This window comes from Bos taurus, chromosome 8 (genome assembly GCF_002263795.3).
Source record: "Bos taurus isolate L1 Dominette 01449 registration number 42190680 breed Hereford chromosome 8, ARS-UCD2.0, whole genome shotgun sequence".
Classification (NCBI taxonomy): domain Eukaryota; kingdom Metazoa; phylum Chordata; class Mammalia; order Artiodactyla; family Bovidae; genus Bos; species Bos taurus.
The window spans coordinates 75,307,889-75,329,117 of record NC_037335.1 but is presented as its reverse complement, the minus strand read 5'-3'; the positions used below and the strand labels follow the sequence as shown (position 1 = coordinate 75,329,117).

The window sequence follows — 21,229 nt, the reverse complement described above, 5'->3', positions numbered from 1 at the left end:
CTTACTAAAATTCATATACACAGAATGGGCTGGAATTGTCCCTGGGGCTCTACCAATCCTTAAGTACTGTTAGGAAAACCTTTTATTCTATGCAGGATATAACTAGAAATGAATGGCTGAGCCTAATACCATCTACCTTTTTATTTCCTTCTACAGATGGGAAAATTAAAGACCCTCAAAAGTTAACTGATAGGGGCTTCCCTGGTGGTCTAGCAGCTAAGACTTCACACTTTCAGTGCAGGGGACATGGGTTTGATCCCTGGTTTGGGAACTAAGATCCCACAGGCTGCAACTAAAGATCCCGCACGCCATAACTAAGACCCGGGGCAGCTACATAAATAAATAAATAACTATATATATAAAGTTAACTTATAAAAGGTCATGTGAGGCATGGCAGAGCTAGGAGTATACTCCAAGTCTCCTGATTCTTATTCCATTCTGTTAAATCATGTACTACAGTTGCTGATAACGATTGTAGGGTAAGGGAGTTAGGCGAGGATGATTCTTGGAAGACGCTGCTGTGGTTAAAAACGTCAATAATTTATAGGATTTCATTAATAAAAATTTGAAAACAAAAATATCTGGAATAGACATCTGGAATACCTTGGGTGTTTGCTACACTTAAAGGGCATGTTGAAAGCCTAGAACAGTGTCCCTAAACTGATCAGGAGGAAGAGTTTGCAAACTCGACTAGCCAGAACATGGAAGTTCTCACATGTACACCCATGGCAGATTCAAGTCAATGTATGGCAAAACCAATACGATATTGTACAGTTAAAAAAAAAAAAAAAAAGAACATGGAAGTTCTGGAAATCAGATCTGCTGTTCTCTCAAAAGCCAGTATCATTAGGCTCAGGCACAAATCTCTTCCCAAACAATAAATCTAATTGGCAAACACAGAGTCGACATTTAAGTTCAATTTAAGCCCTTGGTTCCAGGATATACTTTGATTTTGTATGAAGACTTGAAGCAAACAGAAGACAAAACAGAACACCTTACCTAATGATTTCAGCATATTCTTTGTCTTTTCCTTTACTGTCCCTCCATTTCCTGAACATAACCGAAGCATCCACATTGGCTGGGGAGAAGGTGTTGGGCTCATTAAGCAATGAGATTACACTTAACAGGATAGTCCTAGAAACAGGAAAAAAGGGTCAGCTATGAATATTCACATTCACAGTATTCAAAAGTTTTTGTTTTAAATCTAAGACTATAATATTTAAGGCTTTAGGGGAGTATCAAAATTTTGTTTCCAGTATTGGTTAGACTAGGAATAAGTTGCTATCTAGAAGACAATGCAGAGGGAATCTGAGTTTAGCATGAAGGTTGGTTTGCAGGCCAAAACATGAATTCTGTAGAAGGTACTGTCTTAGCTGGCAACATGTTCCAATCTACAAAAATTGGACGTCTGGAAGCTTTTCAAATAACATTTTAAAAATGAAAAGTTTTCTTTTTTAAGGTTTAAATTTTTTTTTTATTGCAGTGTCTTATTTTTTAAATGCCATACAGTTTTTATATGAGTATGTGTATATATATATATATATATTTTTAACTTTTACAATGATGTGCTGGTTTCTGCCATACAACAACGCAAATCAGCCATAATTATACTTACATTCCCTCCCTCCCTAGCTCCCTCTCCTCCCCCCATCTCCCCTTCTAGGTCATCTCAGAGGGCCACACTGGGCTTCCTGTGCTACACAGTAACTTCTCACCTTACGCCTGATAGTATATATATGTTGATGCTAATTTCTCCATTAGTCTCACTCTCTCCCTCCCCTACTGTGTCTACAAGTCCACTCTCTACATCTGCGTCTCCATTCCTTCCCTGCAAATAGGTTCATCATTGTTTTTCTATATTCCATATATGTGTTAATGCTGTATTTGTTTTTTTTCTTTCTGACTTACTTCATTCTGTATAACAGGCTCTAGGTTATACCTCACTAGAACTGACTCAAATTCATTCTGTTATGACTGAATAATATTCCTTTGTATAGCTGTACCACAGTTTTGTTATCCATTCATCTGTCGATGGACATCTGTTGCTTCCGTGTCCTGGCTACTGTAAACAGAGCTGCTATCAACATTCGGGTACATGTGTCTTTTTCAGTTATGGTTTTCTCGGGATGGGGGGTGGGTATATACCCAGCAGGGGGGTTGCTGGGTCATATGGTAGATCTATTCCTAGTTTTTTAAGGAATCTCCAAACTGTTCTCCATAATGGCTGTATCATTTTATATTCCCACCAACAGTATAGGAGGTTCCCTCTTCTCTACATTCTCTCCAACATTTATTGTTTGTAAATTTTTGGATGATGGCCATTCTGACCGGTCTGAGGTGAGACCTCATTGTAGTTTTGATTTGCATTTCTCTAATAATTAGTGATGTTGAACATCTTTTCATATGTTTATTGGCCATCTACATATCTTCTTTGGAGAAATGTTTGGGTCTGCCCATTTTTTGATTGGGCTGTTTTCCTAATGTTGAGCTGTATGAGCTGCTTATATATTCTGGAGATTAATCCTTTGTTAGTTATTTCATCTGCAATATGTTCTCCCATTCTTTTAATCTTGTTTACTGTTTCCTTTACTGTGCAAAAGCTTTTAAGTTTAATCAGGCCCCATTTGTTTATTTTTGTTTTTATTTCCATTACTCTAGTTAAGAGCAAAAGGAAAAAGCAGAAGCAAAAAATACTTAGCTTGAAGGCAATCTTTTCACAGTAAAGGGTAAAAATGATGCTAGACTCCATATATCTAATTTGTATCATGGCTGCTTAGAAGATCTGAAAACCAGTATTACATACAATTGTATTTCTTTCCCATACTTGTAAGGGAAGCAAGTAAGAATTAAGCAGGAGAATGGAGAAAAAGCAACAGCCTTAACATGGAAGAACTAATTTCTTAATAATAGAAATCTTATTCAAAAATACTTACTAAGCACTTACTATTGTACCAGAGGCACTAAGTGAGATGCTGAATGTACAACTGTGAGAGAGTTAGATGCCATCCCTGATCTCTTAGGGCTCAGAAATTCTGTGAAAATTTTTCATCCACAGATAAAACTAGATACCTTTAATTACAGGGAATGAAGTTTCTGTTAGATAAAATAAACTCAGTAAGATCCAAAAATGTCTGAAATAGTTCTCATGCTTTTTTCTCCCCTAAAAGCTATGTGCATGAAGTTAAGAAACATGGGATGAAAAATTAAATTTCTCTACCTTTTCTCACTGGTGCGAGGTTACAGATTGTGTTGTTGCAAAATAGCCTTTTGCTCCTGACTCCAAGCAAAAAATAAAGGGAGGGAACCGGGCAATTAGATGTTTGATTTGATGAAACCTTCTCCTTAAAAGGGTAAAGAGTTTCTGTTACGTGATTATACAAGATTACCACAAAGGCACTTTCAAAGAAAACTTTCCCATCTAGTTAAAGTCAATTTATCACATATATTAATATGTCCCCCTTTCTATTAGGTTAACTCCTTGTTGTAACTCCCAAACCCATCCTTCCGGATTTCTTCAGTAGTTACAGTAAGAAGATTCAAAGAAACTCATCATTGCCAAAAATGGGAAATGGACTGACAATATCCTAGAAGCAAAAGAAAAATACGGGTAGAAAATTCTGTAAGGATTGTTTCAGAAGAAAACATATACAAAATCTGTTTAAAAAATAAGCAGAATAAGGACAAACTTTGGTATAGATTAATGGTCCTGATCAGTACTGTATCTTCACAACTTTCTGTGATGATGGAAACATATAATCTGTGTTATCCAATACAACAGTGGCTATTGGACAACACAGGTCCAGATGAATTATATTAACAGAATTAATATAGAATTAAAAAGGAGACTTTTCCCAGGAGTGTTCACCAAGTAGATTTTGTATATGTTGCAATGTAAATACCATATTGAAACACCAAATTGGAAAGTACAATTTAAAAAATGGTAAATCATCCATCTCTATGAAAAGAAAATCACTTCCAGTACCATAGACTCCCTAAATTGAAATCCATGATGCTTTCAGAAGCACCAGGCGCTAACTACAGTACACTGTGATAATATTTGTTAGTAACAGTTATTAATCCAGCATGTTTTCACTTCCTCCCTTTGTCTGGAGAGCAGAAATCATCTTTTTATTTTGGGTACATGGAATCCATGCCACTGGTTCAGATGGGGTTAATCTTCTTCATCTAGTACACCTTCAAACAACAACGCCACACCTTCATAAAAACAACCCACCCACAGCAGAAGACATACAACCAAGTGCTAGCAAAGGACTCAACACTAAGGAAGAATTCTGATGCAATTCCATTTGCAATATCCTATTCAAAGTTTCCCAACCAGTATGTTGTGACTGGGTTACAGAAAAGTTGTATGTGATTCCCCTTAGGCAGATGGGTGGGGAGGACCTGGGACAACCTGAGCCTCTGGAATGGTAACTTCTGGCCAAAGGAGCATCTTCAGTTTAATACACTGTGATCTACAAATAATAGAATTTCATTTTTCCTATGTACTGTGACTCAAAAAGGTTGGCAAGTATATTATACACACAGTTTAAGCTGTCCAGCACTTGTGCCACTAGCTCCCTTCCCTTTCAGTGGGTTGTAGAGAAGACGAGACCGGAGAACATCCTAGCCTACTCCTGAGAGACCCTTGTACGTGACGTGTGTCCTCTGGAGTGGATCCATAAATCTGGTCCCATGGCAAAGAAAACACTTTTCTATCCTTCGGAGGAAAGCAAATCCTTAACAAAGACCACTTTCCTATCCAAGAGCCTGCAGTAGATATGGCAGGTAGTTCTGAGGGTGGTTCCTCAGAGAAAGCACTTGTGAATCCTACTGCAAAGTCTAAGAGAAACCCCACCCACCCACAGAAAGCTCTCATTTGGTTCTTGAGAGAATACAAATTAAGGCCACACTTTGTTTCTTCCACTGAGAAGAGGAGGCATGGTGCTGTGGGCCCCTAATCACAAACATGTGGCAGCATCAGGGGTCCCAACCCTCCCAACTTCATTTTTTGTTGACTAATGCCTACTTCTCCAAAACTTCCCAATTCTGTAAGGAACTCCCGTCCTCTAAACATCTGAGGACAGGGCTGTGGATCTCTTCTTCCAGAAAGTATGCCGGCTTCCTCTAAGAGGAGGAGACTGCTGAGCTCTTAGTGGAAACTAGTTGGCTGATGCTCTGGATCCCTACAACTGTAGCACAGCACATTTTCCTTGCTTTCTCCTTTAGCCACTCTCACTACTCAACAGGTCTTGTTATATAAATCGACTTAGGCTTGCAAAGGTAACTGGAATTCCTTCTTCTTCCTCAGGTTACAAAAGCCTGCAAAACTTTTATCTTCTGAGTATGTTCACTGAGGTGCTAAATCAAAGACTAGTGCACGTGGTCATGAAGAAGTCCAAACACATGTGAACATGGAACCACTTTCAGATAACAGAGCCATTCAGCAGTCAAGACCCTACAACAGGCTGAAATGAACCTTTTGCTGCCTCCACTGCTGTCTTGCTACAGCCATAAACTCGATATGGAGCTTAGAATCCTGAGGCAGACAAGTGCTGACTTTAGATAATTTAGCAACAAGCAGATATCAACAATAACCTTTGGTACCTCATATCTTGCCTCTTGATATTTCAGTGCCATAAATAACCTATGAGAAATACATACAATTTACTACCTTAAGGAACTCCTTTGTCTTAAAACAAATAACACACTGACAAATGTGACGTGTTTCACATCAGGTAGTGCTTTTCTGACTTTTTGGAGTTCTGGGCATCACCAGGAGTTCCAGATGAGGTTCTACAAGTCATACAAAACACCATGACCTCTCTAGAAATACACAAACACCAAAACTCCCATTACTTGCCCACTCCAAGATCACTACATTGAAGAATCATCCAATAATGGAATGAAGAAACAAAAAGGTCCGAGAAGTTGACTAATGACTTCCAATGCAAATACCTTTTGGAGCAGTGGGTAACGATCAAGGGGACAATCTGAAGATAACTAAGTTTTGCCTGTAAAGCCTCTAAATAAGAAAGCATAAAGGCAAGGAAAGCAATCTCTGATGTGAAGTCCCAGTTCTAAACTGGGGCTCAGGTTATCTCAGGGTTCAGAGAGAAAAAATACTGATGCTGGTACCCAAAGTAGTTAAGGTAGTTTGAGTGCAGAGTAATACACAAGGAGTTGTTGCCCCCAAAGGATTGAATTAAATGAGAGACAGGCCCTTCTCTTCTTTCTTTTGGCCACGCTGCGTGGTTTGCAGGATCTTAGTTCCCTGACCAGGGATTAAACCCTGCTAAGGCATTGAAGTGCTGAGTCCTAACCAGTGGACCAACAGGGAACTCCCCAAACAGGCCTTCTTTTGGGTGAAAAAAAAAAAGTTTATAATATTTTAAGCTGAGACAAGGCAAATACAGTCTTTGTATATTTGCACAGTAGTAGAGGCAAAAAATTTGAATTGCTGTGGGCAATGGTAATAGGTTTTCCATCTAGGCAGCACAATGAAAAAATCTTGTTTTGGGCTTTGAATCTGAAGAATGGGAAGGCTTCAGATTCTATGCTGTAGTTTTAATCCCCAGTACTTCAAACTATATGTGGAGCAGAGTCTCTAGAGAAGTAATCAAGTTAAAATAAGGTCCTCAGAACAGGTCTTAATTCAATATGACTAATGCCCTTAAAGAAGGGGCAATTAGGACACAGATATGAACAGAGGGAAGACCATGTGGAGATAAACTGAGGACAGAAGCCTCGGAAGAAACCAACCTTGCCAACACCTTCAGTTCAGTTCAGTGGCTCAGTCGTGTCCGACTCTTCGCGACCCCATGAATCGCAGCACGCCAGGCCTCCCTGTCCATCACCGACTCCCAGAGTTCACTAAGACTCACGTCCATCGAGTCAGTGATGTCATCCAGCCATCTCATCCTCTGTCGTCCCCTTCTCCTCCTGCCCCCAATCCCTCCCAGCATCAGAGTCTTTTTTTTTGCTTAATTTTCTTTCTTTTTTTTTTAAATTTATTTTATTTTTTAACTTTACAATATTGTATTGGTTTTGCCATATATCAACATGAATCCGCCACAGGTATACACGTGTTCCCCATCCTGAACCCTCATTCCCTCCCTGTACCATCCCTCTGGGTCGTCCCAGTGTACCAGCCCCAAGCATCCAGTATCGTGCATCAAACCTGGACTGGCGAATTGTTTCAAATATGATATTATACATGTTTCAATGCCATTCTCCCAAATCATCCCACCCTCTTCCTCTCCCACAGAGTCCAAAAGACTGTTCTATACATCTGTGTCTCTTTTGCTGTCTTGTATACAGGGTTATTGTTACCATCTTTCTAAATTCCATATATATGCGTTTGTATACTGTATTGGTGTTTTTCTTTCTGGCTTACTTCACTCTGTATTTCATCCACCTCATTAGAACTGACTCAAATGCATTCTTTTTAATGGCTGAGTAATACTCCATTGTATATATGTACGACAGCTTTCTTATCCATTCATCTGCTGATGGACATCTAGTTTGCTTCCATGTCCTGGCTGTTATAAACAGTGCTGCGATGAACATTGGGGTACACGTGTCTCTTTCAATTCTGGGTTCCTCAGTGTGTATACCCAGCAGTGGGACTGCTGGGTCATAAGGCAGTTCTATTTCCAGTTTTTTAAGGAATCTCCACACTGTTCTCCATAGTGGCTGTACTGGTTTGCATTCCCACCAACAGTGCAAGAGGGTTCCCTTTTCTCTACACCCTCTCCAGCATTTATTGCTTGTAGACTTTTGGATCGCAGCCATTCTGACTGGCGTGAAATGGTACCTCATAGTGGTTCAGAGTCTTTTTCAATGAGTCAACTCTTCGCATGAGGTGGCCAAAGTATTGGAGTTTCAGCTTTCGCATCATTCCTTCCAAAAAACACCCAGGACCGATCTCTCCTTTAGAATGGACTGGTTGGATCTCCTTGCAGTCCAAGAGACTCTCCAGAGTCTTCTCCAACACCACAGTTCAAAAGCATCGATTCTTTGGCACTCAGCTTTCTTCACAGTCCAACTCTCACATCCATACATGACCACTGGAAAAACCATAGCCTTGACTAGAAGGACCTTTGTTGGCAGAGTAATGTCTCTGCTTTTGAATATGCTATCTAGGTTGGTCCTAACTTTCCTTCCAAGGAGTAAGTGTCTTTTAATTTCATGGCTGCAGTCACCATCTGCAGTGATTTTTGGAGCCCCCAAAAATAAAGTCTGTCACTGTTTCCCCATCTATTTCCCATGTAGTGATGGGACCAGATGCCATGATCTTAGTTTTCTGAATGTTGAGCTTTAAGCCAACTTTTTCACTCTCCTCTTTCATCAAGAGACTTTTTAGTTCCTCTTCACTTTCTGCCATAAGGGTGGTGCGTATCCAAAAGTGTGAAAAAATAAATTTCTACTGTTTAAGCCACAAAAAAAAAAAAAAAGAGAGAGAGAGAAAGAAGGCTTGCTTTCTCAAAGGGTGGGTGGGGTGGTATGGGAAGCATCCAATTCAACATTCAGCCTCCAAAAGCAAGAATCACTAACACCTCAGAACTCCTTCTTCTAGTCTAGGGTTAAAGCTAGTCCTGAAAAACAAGCACCAAAATCACTTAAAGAACAACTCTGCAGTTTTGGTCCAATTTTTCAACAAATCTTCCCAAATATTTGAATCCTTTTCTCGAAAAAGATGAGAAACAGGGTAGCCAAACTTTTCCACAGCAACCATAGAGTAATGCCAATAATATCCTCAAGGAAAGAAAGCATGATCCTGAAATCTTACATCTAGTCAAAATCTGTCATTTGAAATATAATGGCAAATACACTAGTACGCTCTAATATACACATATACACATGCACATAGTATTTTGCATGTGTGAGAATTCAGGGAATGAAATAAGGCTCCTAGGAGCAATCCCTTGAGAAATTACTAATGAACAAATTTCAGCCAATTAATAGACCAAAGGAAGTAAAATAATGAGCAGCAAATAGTGACCTGATCTAACAACAGGAATAAGAAATTTTAAAAACTGGGATTATGTCACATTATAGTACAGACTGTAAGTTTTATAACCCTGACAATACAGAAACAATAATACTTAAAAGCTATAAGGGGGAAGCAGAAGATTTCCTTTTCTTTTACATCCAAGTGTCAGTGTATTATTTGATGCTGAAAATTCAAGTAATAAAGTATGTATGAGCTAACGGTACAAAAACTCAGCTAACAGTGGTATGATGCTTAGGTACGAGGGGATGAGGCAGAAATATACTAATTTTCCTAATGATCCTAAAAGATCCTGTGTAAAGCAATGGTCTTGAAACTAATATACATGCGACCCTGGAGATAATATAAAATATCACGTCAGTTCTTTCCAGCTTCCCTTTTCAGGATTGCCCTTCACAAGAAATGCATATTTCCCAAACATCCCAAGTATTTCTATGGTGCTTTGTCTAGTGGGGATGAAACATCAGAAGTGCAAAACAAAGAGAAATTTACAAATAGAGATGTTTTTCCTTCCTCATAAATAATTTTGTTAAAAGCACAGAGTGATTTTTTTTAAGAGTATTTTGCTATTGGTGGAGTATAATAAACTCAGTTATGTATAGATTGGGGCTGCTGGAATTACATCTTCACTAAAACAAACTCAGTAATTCCATCTCTGAATACTGTTGAGAAATGCTTCAACCCCAAGGGAGAATCCCATTAAAGCAAAGCAGAAAGTATAGGAAATGTGTAATGATTCTTTATTTCGTAGACATTATAAACTTATGGCAAGTCTTAATGCCTGATCTGAGAATTATTCATAGGCATGATGCTTGTCAAGGTGAGGTGTATCAACACATTTAGTTGAATTAAAAAGGGAAGCCATTTTTTTCTGATTAAGAAAATATACTTGCAAGATGTGGTGAAATCCAAAATATACCCATTTTTCCCAATCCTGTATATGGGATAGAACAAAGTACCTAAAAAGAAGTGAGTAACTAGCATAATCAAAAGTATCTCATATGTCTTGAACAGTCTTTTAGGTACACTCATTACAGAGAGTGGGAAGCAAATACATAACTTGAAGAAACAGGTAAGAGAGTCTTGCATATATCAGGAAGCTTCCAATTCTTTGCTTTTGACAAAAATGGAGATTCTAATTGAATTACTAGCTTCCAGATCATTGAAAAAGATTAACAAGTGGGAGAGCAGATTAATTTCTTATACAGAAGAACCTGAAATAACTTAAACAGATATCCCAGCCTCCTGGGGATATAATTCCCCACTCCTTAGTGTGGGCTGCACCTTTAACTTCCTTTATACAGAACAGAAAGTAGAAAATGAGGAATTTTACAGTGGAGAAATCCTAAAAACAAGTCTCAGCCAGGTGATGAATGTTACCATCAAGAGTGATAAGTCATGCTGATAGTATGTACCCTTGATATGACATGATGAAAATGTACTTTACCTTAATTTCTCCCAACACTCATAACTCCAGTATAATAAGCAGAAAAAAGCATCAAACAAATCCCAGTTGGGGGACATTCTATAAAACACCCTTCAAAATTGCCAAGGTCATCAAAACCAAGGAAAAGTTGAAGAAACTGTTGCAGTTGTCTAAGAAGAAACATCTATTAAATGTAATGTGCTATCTATAATATGTAGGATCTTAGAGCAGAAAAAATGACATTAGGTAAAAATTAAGGAAACATGAAAGAATATGGACTTTGATCAATCATAATGTACTAATACAAGTTCACTAATTGTAATACATGAGCCATACTAATGTTAGATGTTAGTAACAAAGAAAACTGGCAGGTGTGGGAAACATGGGTACTATCTGTACTTCATAATTTTTCTGATAGTCTAAAATCATTATAAGTTTTTTAAAGTTATTTTAAAAGAAACACACTGATGATAAAACTAAAATAAGAATACCCAGTCAACCTTCTGGGATAGTTATAATAAGAAACATGGAAAATAACAAGTGCTAGCAAAGATCTGGAGAAATTTGAATTCTCACACACTGCTGGTGGGAATGCACTAAAAATTTAGTGCAGGCATGTTGGAAAACATGGCAGTTCCTTGAAAAGCTAAACACTGAGTTATGACCCCACAATTCCATTTCCAGGAATAACTCCAAAGAAATGAAAACATATGTGCACATAAAAACTTGCACATAATGTTCACAGTAGCATTATTTATAATAGCCAATGAGTGGAAACAACTGAAATGTCCTATCAACTGATGAATGGATAAAAAAAAAAGTGTAAAGACTAAGACTTTTCAACAAAAAGTAGTAAGTGTCCTAGAATACAGAAGCAACCAATTCAAACACGGAAGTCATGAAATCTAAAGCAGCAGGGTGGAACTCAGATAATGCAAGAGGAAGAAGAACTAAGAGTAGAATAATTCTTCCAAAGTGAACAGAGATGAGCAACATATGGATTATTAGTCCATAAATACAACTCTTCAAAATGATGCATGCATGCTACATAAAGCTCTAGCATAAAACAAAGCAATCATATATAAAAAGGATTCTTTTGTACTTGTTAAAAGATTATATCCAATGTTAAGAGCCACCTAGAAACCAGATTATTCCTTATGTAATTCCTTACCTGACATTTTGAGTAGGATTCCACCTTTCAGAGGGCAGTTCTCCACTCTGTGGGTCATCTACAGGTGGATGAAGAATTGAAATGCATACATCTCCATTCTACAAGACACAAATAACACATTCAGTAAATACTCAAAAGTATGATATAAAAAAACAATTCTGCTGAAATTTCTTTTATTCCTAGAAAACATGTTTTCTTACTGCTGGGGAGTAAACTCCTTTTTCTTCATGTTTAGATCCAATGATAAAGAAGAATTAAGCATTTTTATATTACAAATATTCATTTTGACCAATCTCCAAAATACTTTTCTTACTTTTGCCTAAAATCTGCCTGGAGACAGCATATGTGACAAACCTACAGCAAACACCATTCTCACTGGTGAAGAACTAAGAGCATTTCTTCTAAGATCAGGAACAAGACAAGAATGTTCACTCTTGCCACTATTATTCAACACAGTTTTGGAAGCCCGAGCCACAGCAATTAGAAAGAAAAATAAATAAAAGGAGTCCAAATTGGAAAAGAAGTAAAATTGTCACTGTTTGCAAATGACATGATACTATACATAGAAAATCCTAAAGATGCCACGAGAAAACTACTAGAGCTAATCAATGAATTTGGTAAAGTTGCAGGATATAAAATTAATGCACAGAAATCTCTTGCATTCCTATAATACTAACAATGAAAGATCAGAAAGAGAAATTAAGAAAACAATTCCATTTACCATCGCAACAAAAAAGAATAAAATAACTAGAAATAAACCTACCTAAGGAGGCAAAAGACCTGTACTCAGAAAACAAGAAGACAATGATGAAAGAAATCAAAGATAACACAAACAGATGGAAAGATATACCATGTTCGTGGATAGGAAGAATCAATACTGTGAAAATGATTATACTACCCTAAAACAATTTACAAATTCAATGTAATCCCTATCAAATATACCAATGGCATTTTTCACAGAATTAGAACACAAACTTTATAATTTGTATGGAAACAAAATAGATCCCAAATAGTCAAAGCAATTTTGAGAAAAAGCGAAGTTGGAGGAATCAGGCTCCCTGATTTCAGACTATACTACAAGGTTACAGTAATCAAGACGGTATGGAACTAGCACAAAAATAGACCTATAGATCAATGAACAGGAGAGAAAGCCCAGAGATAAACCCATGTACCTATGGTCAGGGTCACGTAATCTGTGACAAAGGGGCTAAGAATATACAACAGAGAAAAGACAGTCTTTTTGGTAAATGCTCCTGGAAAAACCGGATAGCTACATGTAAAAGAATGTAATTAGAACACTAACACCATTCACAAAAATAAACTCAAAACGGATTATAGACCTAAATGTAAGATGGTACACTATAAAACTCTTAAAGGAAAACATAGGAAGAACACTCTTGGATACAAATCACAGAAGATTTTTTTGTATCCACTCCCTAGAATAATGAAACAAAAACTAAACAAATCTAATTAAACTTAAAAGCTTTCACAGAGCAAAGGAAACCATAAACAAGATGAAAAGACAACCTTGAGAATGGTAAAAAATATTTGCAAACAAAGCAACTGACAAGGGATTACTCCAGAATATACAAACAGCTCATGTAGCTCAATATCAAAAGAAAAACAAACCCTAAACAACCCAATCAAAAAATGGGCAGAAGACCTAAATAGACATTTCTCTCAAAAAGACATACAAATGGCCAAGAGGCACATGAAAAGATGCTCAACATCACTAATTATTAGAGAAATTCAGATCAAAACTGCAATGAGGTATCACTTCACACCAGTCAGAACAACCATCATCAAAAAATCTACAAATAATAAATGCTAAAAAGGGTGTGGAGAAAAAGGGAACACTTTTGCACTATTGGTGGGAATGTAAATTGATACAGCCGCTATAGAGAACAGTATGGAGGTTCCTTAAAAAAACTGAAAATAGAACTACCATACGACCCAGCAACCCCACTACTGGGCAAATACCCTGAGAACACCATAATTCAAAAAGACCCATGTTCACTGCAGCACACTATTTACAATAGTCACAACATGCAAGCAAACTAGATGTCCATCAACAGATAAATGGATTTAAAAAGATGTGGTGTATATATATATATATATATATACGTGGCTCAGTGGTAAAGAATCCACTTGTCAATGTAGGAAACACAGGTTTGATCCCTGGGTTGGGAAAGGGAAACGGCAACCCACTCCAGTATTCTTGCCTTAAAAACCCCATGGACAGAGGAGTCTGGTGGGTCCAAGAGGTCGCAAGAGTTAGACACAACTTAGTGACTAAACACCACCACCACATATATATATTTTATATATATATATACACACACACACACACACACACACACACATACCTACACACACACACAATAGAATATTATTTGGTCATAAAAAAAGAATGAAATTGGGTCATTTGTAGAGATGTGGATGGATTTAGAGACTGTCACAAAGAATGAAGTCAGAGAAAAATACCATATATTAATGCATATATGTGGAATGTAGAAAAATTGTACATATTTGCAGGGCAGGAACAGAGACAGATGAAGAAAATGGATGTGTGAACATGGGTGGGGGAAGGGAGGAATGAATTGAGAGATTGGAACTGACATAGATACCCTACCATGTGTAAAATAGATCACTAGTGGGAACCTGCTGTAATAGTGCAGGAAGCTTAGCTGGGTGCTCTATGGTGACCTGGATGGGTGGAATGGGGGTAGAGGGTGTGGAAAAAGGAAGGGAGGTCCAAGAGGGAGGGAATATATGTTTATATATAGCTGATTCACTTCATTGTGCAGCAGAAATTAACACAATGTTGTGAAGCAAATATACCCCAATTTTTTTAAAAAAGAAAATCTGCCTATAACCTGTCTACAGAGAAGCTATAATCATCACCTTTAATATCAATGACTGGCTTCAATAAGTATGGTTTATATAAATTGATACATGCCTCCTAACAATTATATATAACTCCCTTGGTATATGGATAGAAGAACTCACCACTATGTATAATATTCTGGTTCATAAATTTAAATTATAGGATCTAATTCACAAGTGCTAAGTTAAAACACACATGGACTCTCTCATATGCAATAGAGACTGTTAACAGAAAACACTGAGAAAGATGTAGTAGCCTATTGGTTTAAAATAAAAGATTCAAATGTTTAAAAAGAGAGGTATAATCATATAAAGTAGAATAAATCTTATATATAAACCAAATTTACATACATGCACACACACACACCAAGATAACAGAACATTTTAAAAAGGAGAATAAAATTTCAATAACATCAATGTCAAGTACTATATTCCAAAACTTTGTATTAATGTTAGTAACATGAAAAAGTTAAAAAAAAAAAAAACACTATAGAAACGAGGAGAGAGAAACTAGACATATTTGGAGAGGACACCTAGGAGGTGCTTTGGAAGAAAAATGAAAGGCTTAAAGGTTGTAAGAAGCTTTCAATAATGATTTCAATTTTAATAACCTAAAGGAAATTTAGACATGAGATTGCCTGAAAAAATAAACCAACATCAGAAATATGTTTGGGTAGTTATATTTATTTTGTACTATTACACCAATTACCACAAAATTAGCTGAAAACAACACAAATTTATTATTTTACAGTCTTGTAGGTCTAAGCTTGACACTGCTCTCCACAGGGTTAAAGTCAACTGTGTGGGTAGCAACACATTCCTTACTGGGGGCTCCAGGAAAGAATCCCTTTCCTTGCCCTTTCTGGCTTCTAAAGGCCACCCACATTCTTTTGTTCTTGGCCCTCTTCCTCTAATCCTCAAAAGGAAGCAATGCTGCATTTTTGGAGCCTTTCTTCTAAAGTCACATGTCCTTCTCACTGATTTTCTTTCTACCCTACCTCTTCCACTTTAAGGCTGCTGCTGCTGCTAAGTCACTTCAGTCGTGTCCGACTCTGCGATCCAGAGATGGCAGCCCACCAGGCTCCCCCCCGTCCCTGGGATTCTCTAGGCAAGAACATTGGAGTGGGTTGCCATTTCCTTCTCCAATGCATGAAAGTGAAAAGTGAAAGTGAAGTCTCTCAGTCGTATCCGACTCCTAGCGACCCCATGGACTGCAGCCTACCAGACTCCTCCGTCCATGAGATTTGCCAGGCAAGAGTACTGGAGTGGGGTGCCATTGTCTTCTCCGCCACTTTAAGGCAGTGTTCCCCAACTTTTTTGACACCTGGAACTGGTTTGGCGGAAGACAATTTTCCATGACCAGGGGTGGGGAAACTTCCCTGGTGGTTCCAACGGTAAGGCATCTGCCTACAATGCGGGAGACCCGGGTTCAATCCCTGGGTGGGGAAGATCACTCCAGTATTCTTGCTGCCACCCTCCCCTCCAAAAAAAGGGGTTCAAAGAAATATTTAGACTTCCCTGGTGGGTCAGATGGTAAAGTGTCTCCCTACAATGCAAGAGACCTGGGTTCAATCCCTGGGTTGGAAAGATCTCCTGGAGAACGAAATGGCAACCCACTCCAGTATTCTTGCCTGGAAAATCCCATGGACAGAGGATCCTGGCAGGCTAAAGTGGGTTGCAAAGAGTCGGACATGACTGAATGACTTCAATTTCAAAGGGGTGGGGGTGACGGGTGATTTTGGAATGACTCAAGCACAGTAGGCTCTGCACTCCTATGAGAATCGAATGCTCGAGCAATAATGTGAGCAATGGGGAGCAGCTGTAAATACAGATGAAGCTTGGCTTGCTTGCCCATCACGTGGGGGCTTGCTCACCCACCTCCTGCTCTGTGGCCTGGTTCCTAAAAGGCCCAGGGATTGGGGACCCCTTCTTTAATGGAACTTGTGATTACACTGGGACCACCTAGATTATCCAGAATAATCTCAGTTCAAGGTCACCTGATAAGCAAGCCTAAGTCTTCTTAACATGTGAAGGTGCATATCACAGATTCCAGGGATTACAATGCAGACATCTCTGTGGGAGCATTGTTCTACCTACCACAGGAGTGAAGAACACAGTTTGAATGAAAAATAGAACAGAGGAGTATGTTACTTTGTTCACAGTTTAGTGTGTGTGTTAAGTAAAATTTCTGAGTAGTGAAATGATATAAACAGTCATGTACGTAGAAATGACATATCAAAAGATGAGCATCTCTGGAGGAGGACATGGTAACCCACTCCATTATTCTTGCCTGAAAAATCTCATGGACAAAGGAGCCTGGAGGGCTACAGTCCATGGGGTCGCAAGAGTCGGACACAACTCAGTGACTAAACAATAGCACCAATTTTACAACAACCCTAAAAGAGCAACAGCAGGATGGACAGTTCCAGTAAAGTCTCATCATCAGTGAACTCAATGAAGACGTGAGCAGTTGTGTTTGTCTTTTGAGCCCAGATCACTGGAAGAGAGCAATCAGTTTCACCTGCTGGATTTAACTTGGAATAAAAATATGGTTAAGAATAAACAAAATGCCCTTGTTTCCATTAAAAAAAAAAAAAAGATGGGTATCTCAACTGATTCAGGCAAAGCACTTGACAAGACCCAACACTCACTCACAATAAACACACTCAGAAAACCATACTTCCCAGCTATCTTAAAACTGTAAAAGGGAGTTATATTAAGATGATAAATTTAAGAAAACAAAAAACCAACCCACAGCTAACATCCTCAATGGTGAAAACTTTCCTAAGATCAGAAATAAGACAAAGGGCACCCACTTTTACCACTGCTATTTACAATGTACTGGAAGTAGTAGCCAGAGCCAAGTAAGAAAAATTCTGCAAGTATACAAATTGAAAAGGAAGAAGTAAATCCATTTCTATTGTAAAAGTCAAATAAAATTCCAAAGAACTCACAAGAAAATTACTAGAGATAATCAATTCAACAAAGTTGTAGGATACAAGATCAACACTCAAATCAGTTCATTTTGGGATTTTTGAAATTTCAGTGGAGGCATCTCTGGAGGAGGGCATGGGAACCCACTCCAGTACTCTTGCCTGAAAAATCCCACGGACAAAGGTTAGGACTCTGCACTTTCACTGCCTAGGACCTGGGTTCAATCCCTGGTAAGGGAACTAAGATTTCACAAGCCTTGTAGCATGGCAAAAATAAATAAAACAAAAATTTTTTAATCAGTTTCATTTTTACACACTGGTGATGAACAATCTAAAAAACAAGTTAAGCAAAAAATTCCATTTACAATGGCCTCTAAAAGAATAAAACATCTTAGCAATAAATCTAACCAGGGAGGTGAAAGTCCTGTACAAAGAAAATTACAAAACACTGCTCAAAGAAATTAAAGACGACCTTAAAAAAAAAAGAAAAACAGTCTATATTCATGGGTAGGAAGACTTAATGTTGGCAATATTCCCCAGTATGATCTACAGATTCAATCCAATCCCAATCAAAACCCTAGCTTCCCTTTTTGTAGAAACTGACAAACTGCCCATAAAATTTATAAGGAAATTTAAGGGACTCACAAAAGCCAAAACAATCTTGGAAAATAATAATAAAGTTGAAGGATTCATACTTTCTGATTTCAAAACTTACTATAGAGCTACAGAGAATAAGACAGTTTAGGACTGGCATGACAGATATATAGATCAAGGCAACAGAAATGAGAGTCAAGGCAACAGAAATGAGAGTCTACACAGATTCATACAACATGACCAACTGATTTCTGATAAGATGGTAAGCTCATCCAATGGGGAAAGAACAGTCTCTTTAGCAAATGATGCTGGGACTGGATTTCAAAAAGAATGAAGTTGAACTCCTACCTCATACCATATACAAAATTAACTCAAAATGGAACAAAGATCCAAGAGCCTAAATCATAAAGTCTTTTTATAAAAGTGTGTCTGTTTCTGTCTATGTGTGTGTTTAAAATCTTCATGACCTTGGATTTAGCAATGGACTTTTAGGTATGACACCAAAAGCATACATAAACAAGATAAACTAGATCTCTCCATCAAAATTAAGCACTTTTGTACAAAGGACATTATCAAAGAAAATGGAAAAAAAACAATCGATACATATGAGAGGAAATATTTGCAGGTTATGAGGAGGTGACAAGGGTTTGATCCCCGGGCCGGGAAAATTCCACATTCTGTGAAGCAACTAAGCCCACAAGCCACAACTACTGAGCCAGTGCACTAGAGCCTGCAAGCCACAACTACTGAAGCTGGAGAAGCCACCCCAGTGAGGAGCCTGCGCATCACAACAAAAAGTAGCCACTGCCTGTTGCAACTAGAGAAAGTCTAGGTGCCAACAACAAAGACCCACCACAGCCAAAAATAAATAAATCTTTAAAAAAAAAAAAAAAAAAGGAGGGGGGAGGGAGAAGTTCTAAGCTTTGAGAAGGGCAGTTCTGAGAAGTAAAATGAATAATAAATACTAAGAGCAGTGAGATTTTGAGTTGCCATAGCTGTGAAGTTCATACTGAAGAGTTTATGTACAAAAACTTCATTTGAATACATGATTTGTGAAGCAAATGGGCTTCACTGGTTATCTACTTCTGAACACACACAACACATGTAACCAGGCAAACTGTTACTGAGATCACTCAACATATTATATAAAGTAAAAAGGAGTCAACTGTGCAGCATGGTCATTGCTGACAAGTTCATATTAAATTTCTTTTGTTCTCCAAGTTTCCCCTTGGTATTTATAAATTTCACAAATGTGGCAATGATAAAAGAAATGTTGCAATTGATAACACAGCAGTTTATTTATAAATTTGGGGGCTACAGTAATATCTGTGAATGTATTTAACAAAACTGTACCAAAGCTCTAGTTTTTAAAAACCTGATAAACTATTTTCTACTAAAAATAGTCCTTACGATATTTTTAATGCTCACAAAGTTAATACATAAAAAACTCATCAATTCATATATTTTAGCATTTGAGTAGGCTTTTGCTTTAGTATTGTTTTGTTGCTGTTGATATTGTTGTCACTATTCCCCCATTTCAACCCCAGTTCTATTAAAAATAATTCTGTAGTAAACAATTTGGTGACTAGAATAATTTGACAATGAGGTCTGTTGTGTTTCTAGGTGACAACATAGATGGATGAGTAGAGAGCAATCTCCAAGAATATCCCATCCCTTTGGCTAAGAACCATGAGCTCTAATGTCTAAAATCACAAATACATACTTGGGCCCCCAAGTTCAATTCTGATACCTTTCCAGAATGTAGCAAAGTAAATTAACAAATGTGAGCAAAAGTCTCTTGTGACTCATTTGATTACATCAAATTTAATGCTTAACTATCCTAACACTTGTTTACAAACAACTTATACAGCATGGTAAACAACTGCATATTCATAAGATATGCATACATTATTTTACTGCTAAAATTTTTATGAATATGAAAAATATTTCTAAAAATAATGATCCAATGCTAAATCTTAAGAGACAGAACTAGACTGCCTACCTGCTGCTGCTGCTGCTGCTAAGTCGCTTCAGTTGTGTCCGACTCTATGAGACCCCATAGACGGAAGCCCACCAGGCTCCCCCATCCCTGGGATTCTCCAGGCAAGAACACTGGAGTGGGTTGCCATTTCCTTCTCCAATGCATGAAAGTGAAAAGTGAAAGTGAAGTCGCTCAGTCAGGTCCGACTCTTAGCGACCCCATGGACTGCAGCTTACCAAGCTCTTCCATCCATGGGCTTTTCTAGCCAAGAGTACTGGAGTGGGGTGCTATTGCCTTCTCCAGATTGCCTACCTAAGTGGTGAAAAAGCAATGGAAAGGGGACTATATCTACCTACACTTTCTTCTGAAAAAGCTTTGGTTCCTTTATCATGCTTTTTTTTCTTTTTTGACAAAAGTTTGAGAATTAGATAAATGAGATGGAAACAGGCAAGTGTGTGGCTCTAACATGAATGCATTCTCAGTGGCAAGACAAGGTATATATTTGTTGCATAAACAGTATGACACATTCAATGTTGTTTTCATTTCTCTTTTATTATCTAAAGCCTATATATACCACCTAGTTTTGAAGGCAAGAATTTCTGATTATTAAATGGAGACAGATACAAAAATATTTCGGTATTAACTGAACTCAGTTTTAACTTATGAAACAGTGAGTGAAATGTTTCTATAGTCTCTCTCCTGCAACAGGATAACTTTGTCATACAGAATGGTATAACACATTCAATGTTGTTTGTATTATGGTTATGTCGAATACTAAAGATACTAAAGAAAACAATATTCTGAGAGCTTATTTCTGGAAATGCTACAATCTATCACCTTTGAGCACTCTCTGTCCTGTTTTAAGAAAAGAAAAATGAAGATAATGACTTACAGAAAAAAGCAGATTGTGAAAAACAATAATGCTGCTCCAAGGTGTTCTTTATATAGATTGAGATCCAAAATTCAGCACTATAGAATAAGTAAAGGCCTTATAGCTCTATTTCTGGAGCACAGGAGCTTGCCAATATACACGTGACCAAACCACCCCCCCCAAAACTATATTACTAAAGTTGCAAATTTTAAAAAACAAATTTAATGCTTGGGCCTCAGCTACAACTTCAGAGCCCTACTGTAATGAAACAGACTACAGAATGGTAAAGGAGTAAACTCAAAGGATTTATCAGTGGGCCTTGACATATACCCCAAGAAACATAAGGAATCATTT

General features: G+C 37.8%; 1 protein-coding gene across 1 annotated transcript in view; it reads right to left on the bottom strand.

Moving 5' to 3' along the window:
• UBE2R2 (ubiquitin conjugating enzyme E2 R2) overlaps nucleotides 1–21,229 on the bottom strand; it is a 95,474-nt gene that overhangs the window by 3,375 nt on the left and 70,870 nt on the right. Inside the window, exons 3-4 of the mRNA NM_001206110.3 lie at nucleotides 11,611–11,708; nucleotides 1,000–1,134 (exon numbers count right to left, since the gene is read on the bottom strand). Of these exons, the coding sequence (NP_001193039.1) occupies nucleotides 1,000–1,134; nucleotides 11,611–11,708 (233 nt within the window). The remainder of the gene's footprint in view (nucleotides 1–999; nucleotides 1,135–11,610; nucleotides 11,709–21,229) is intronic.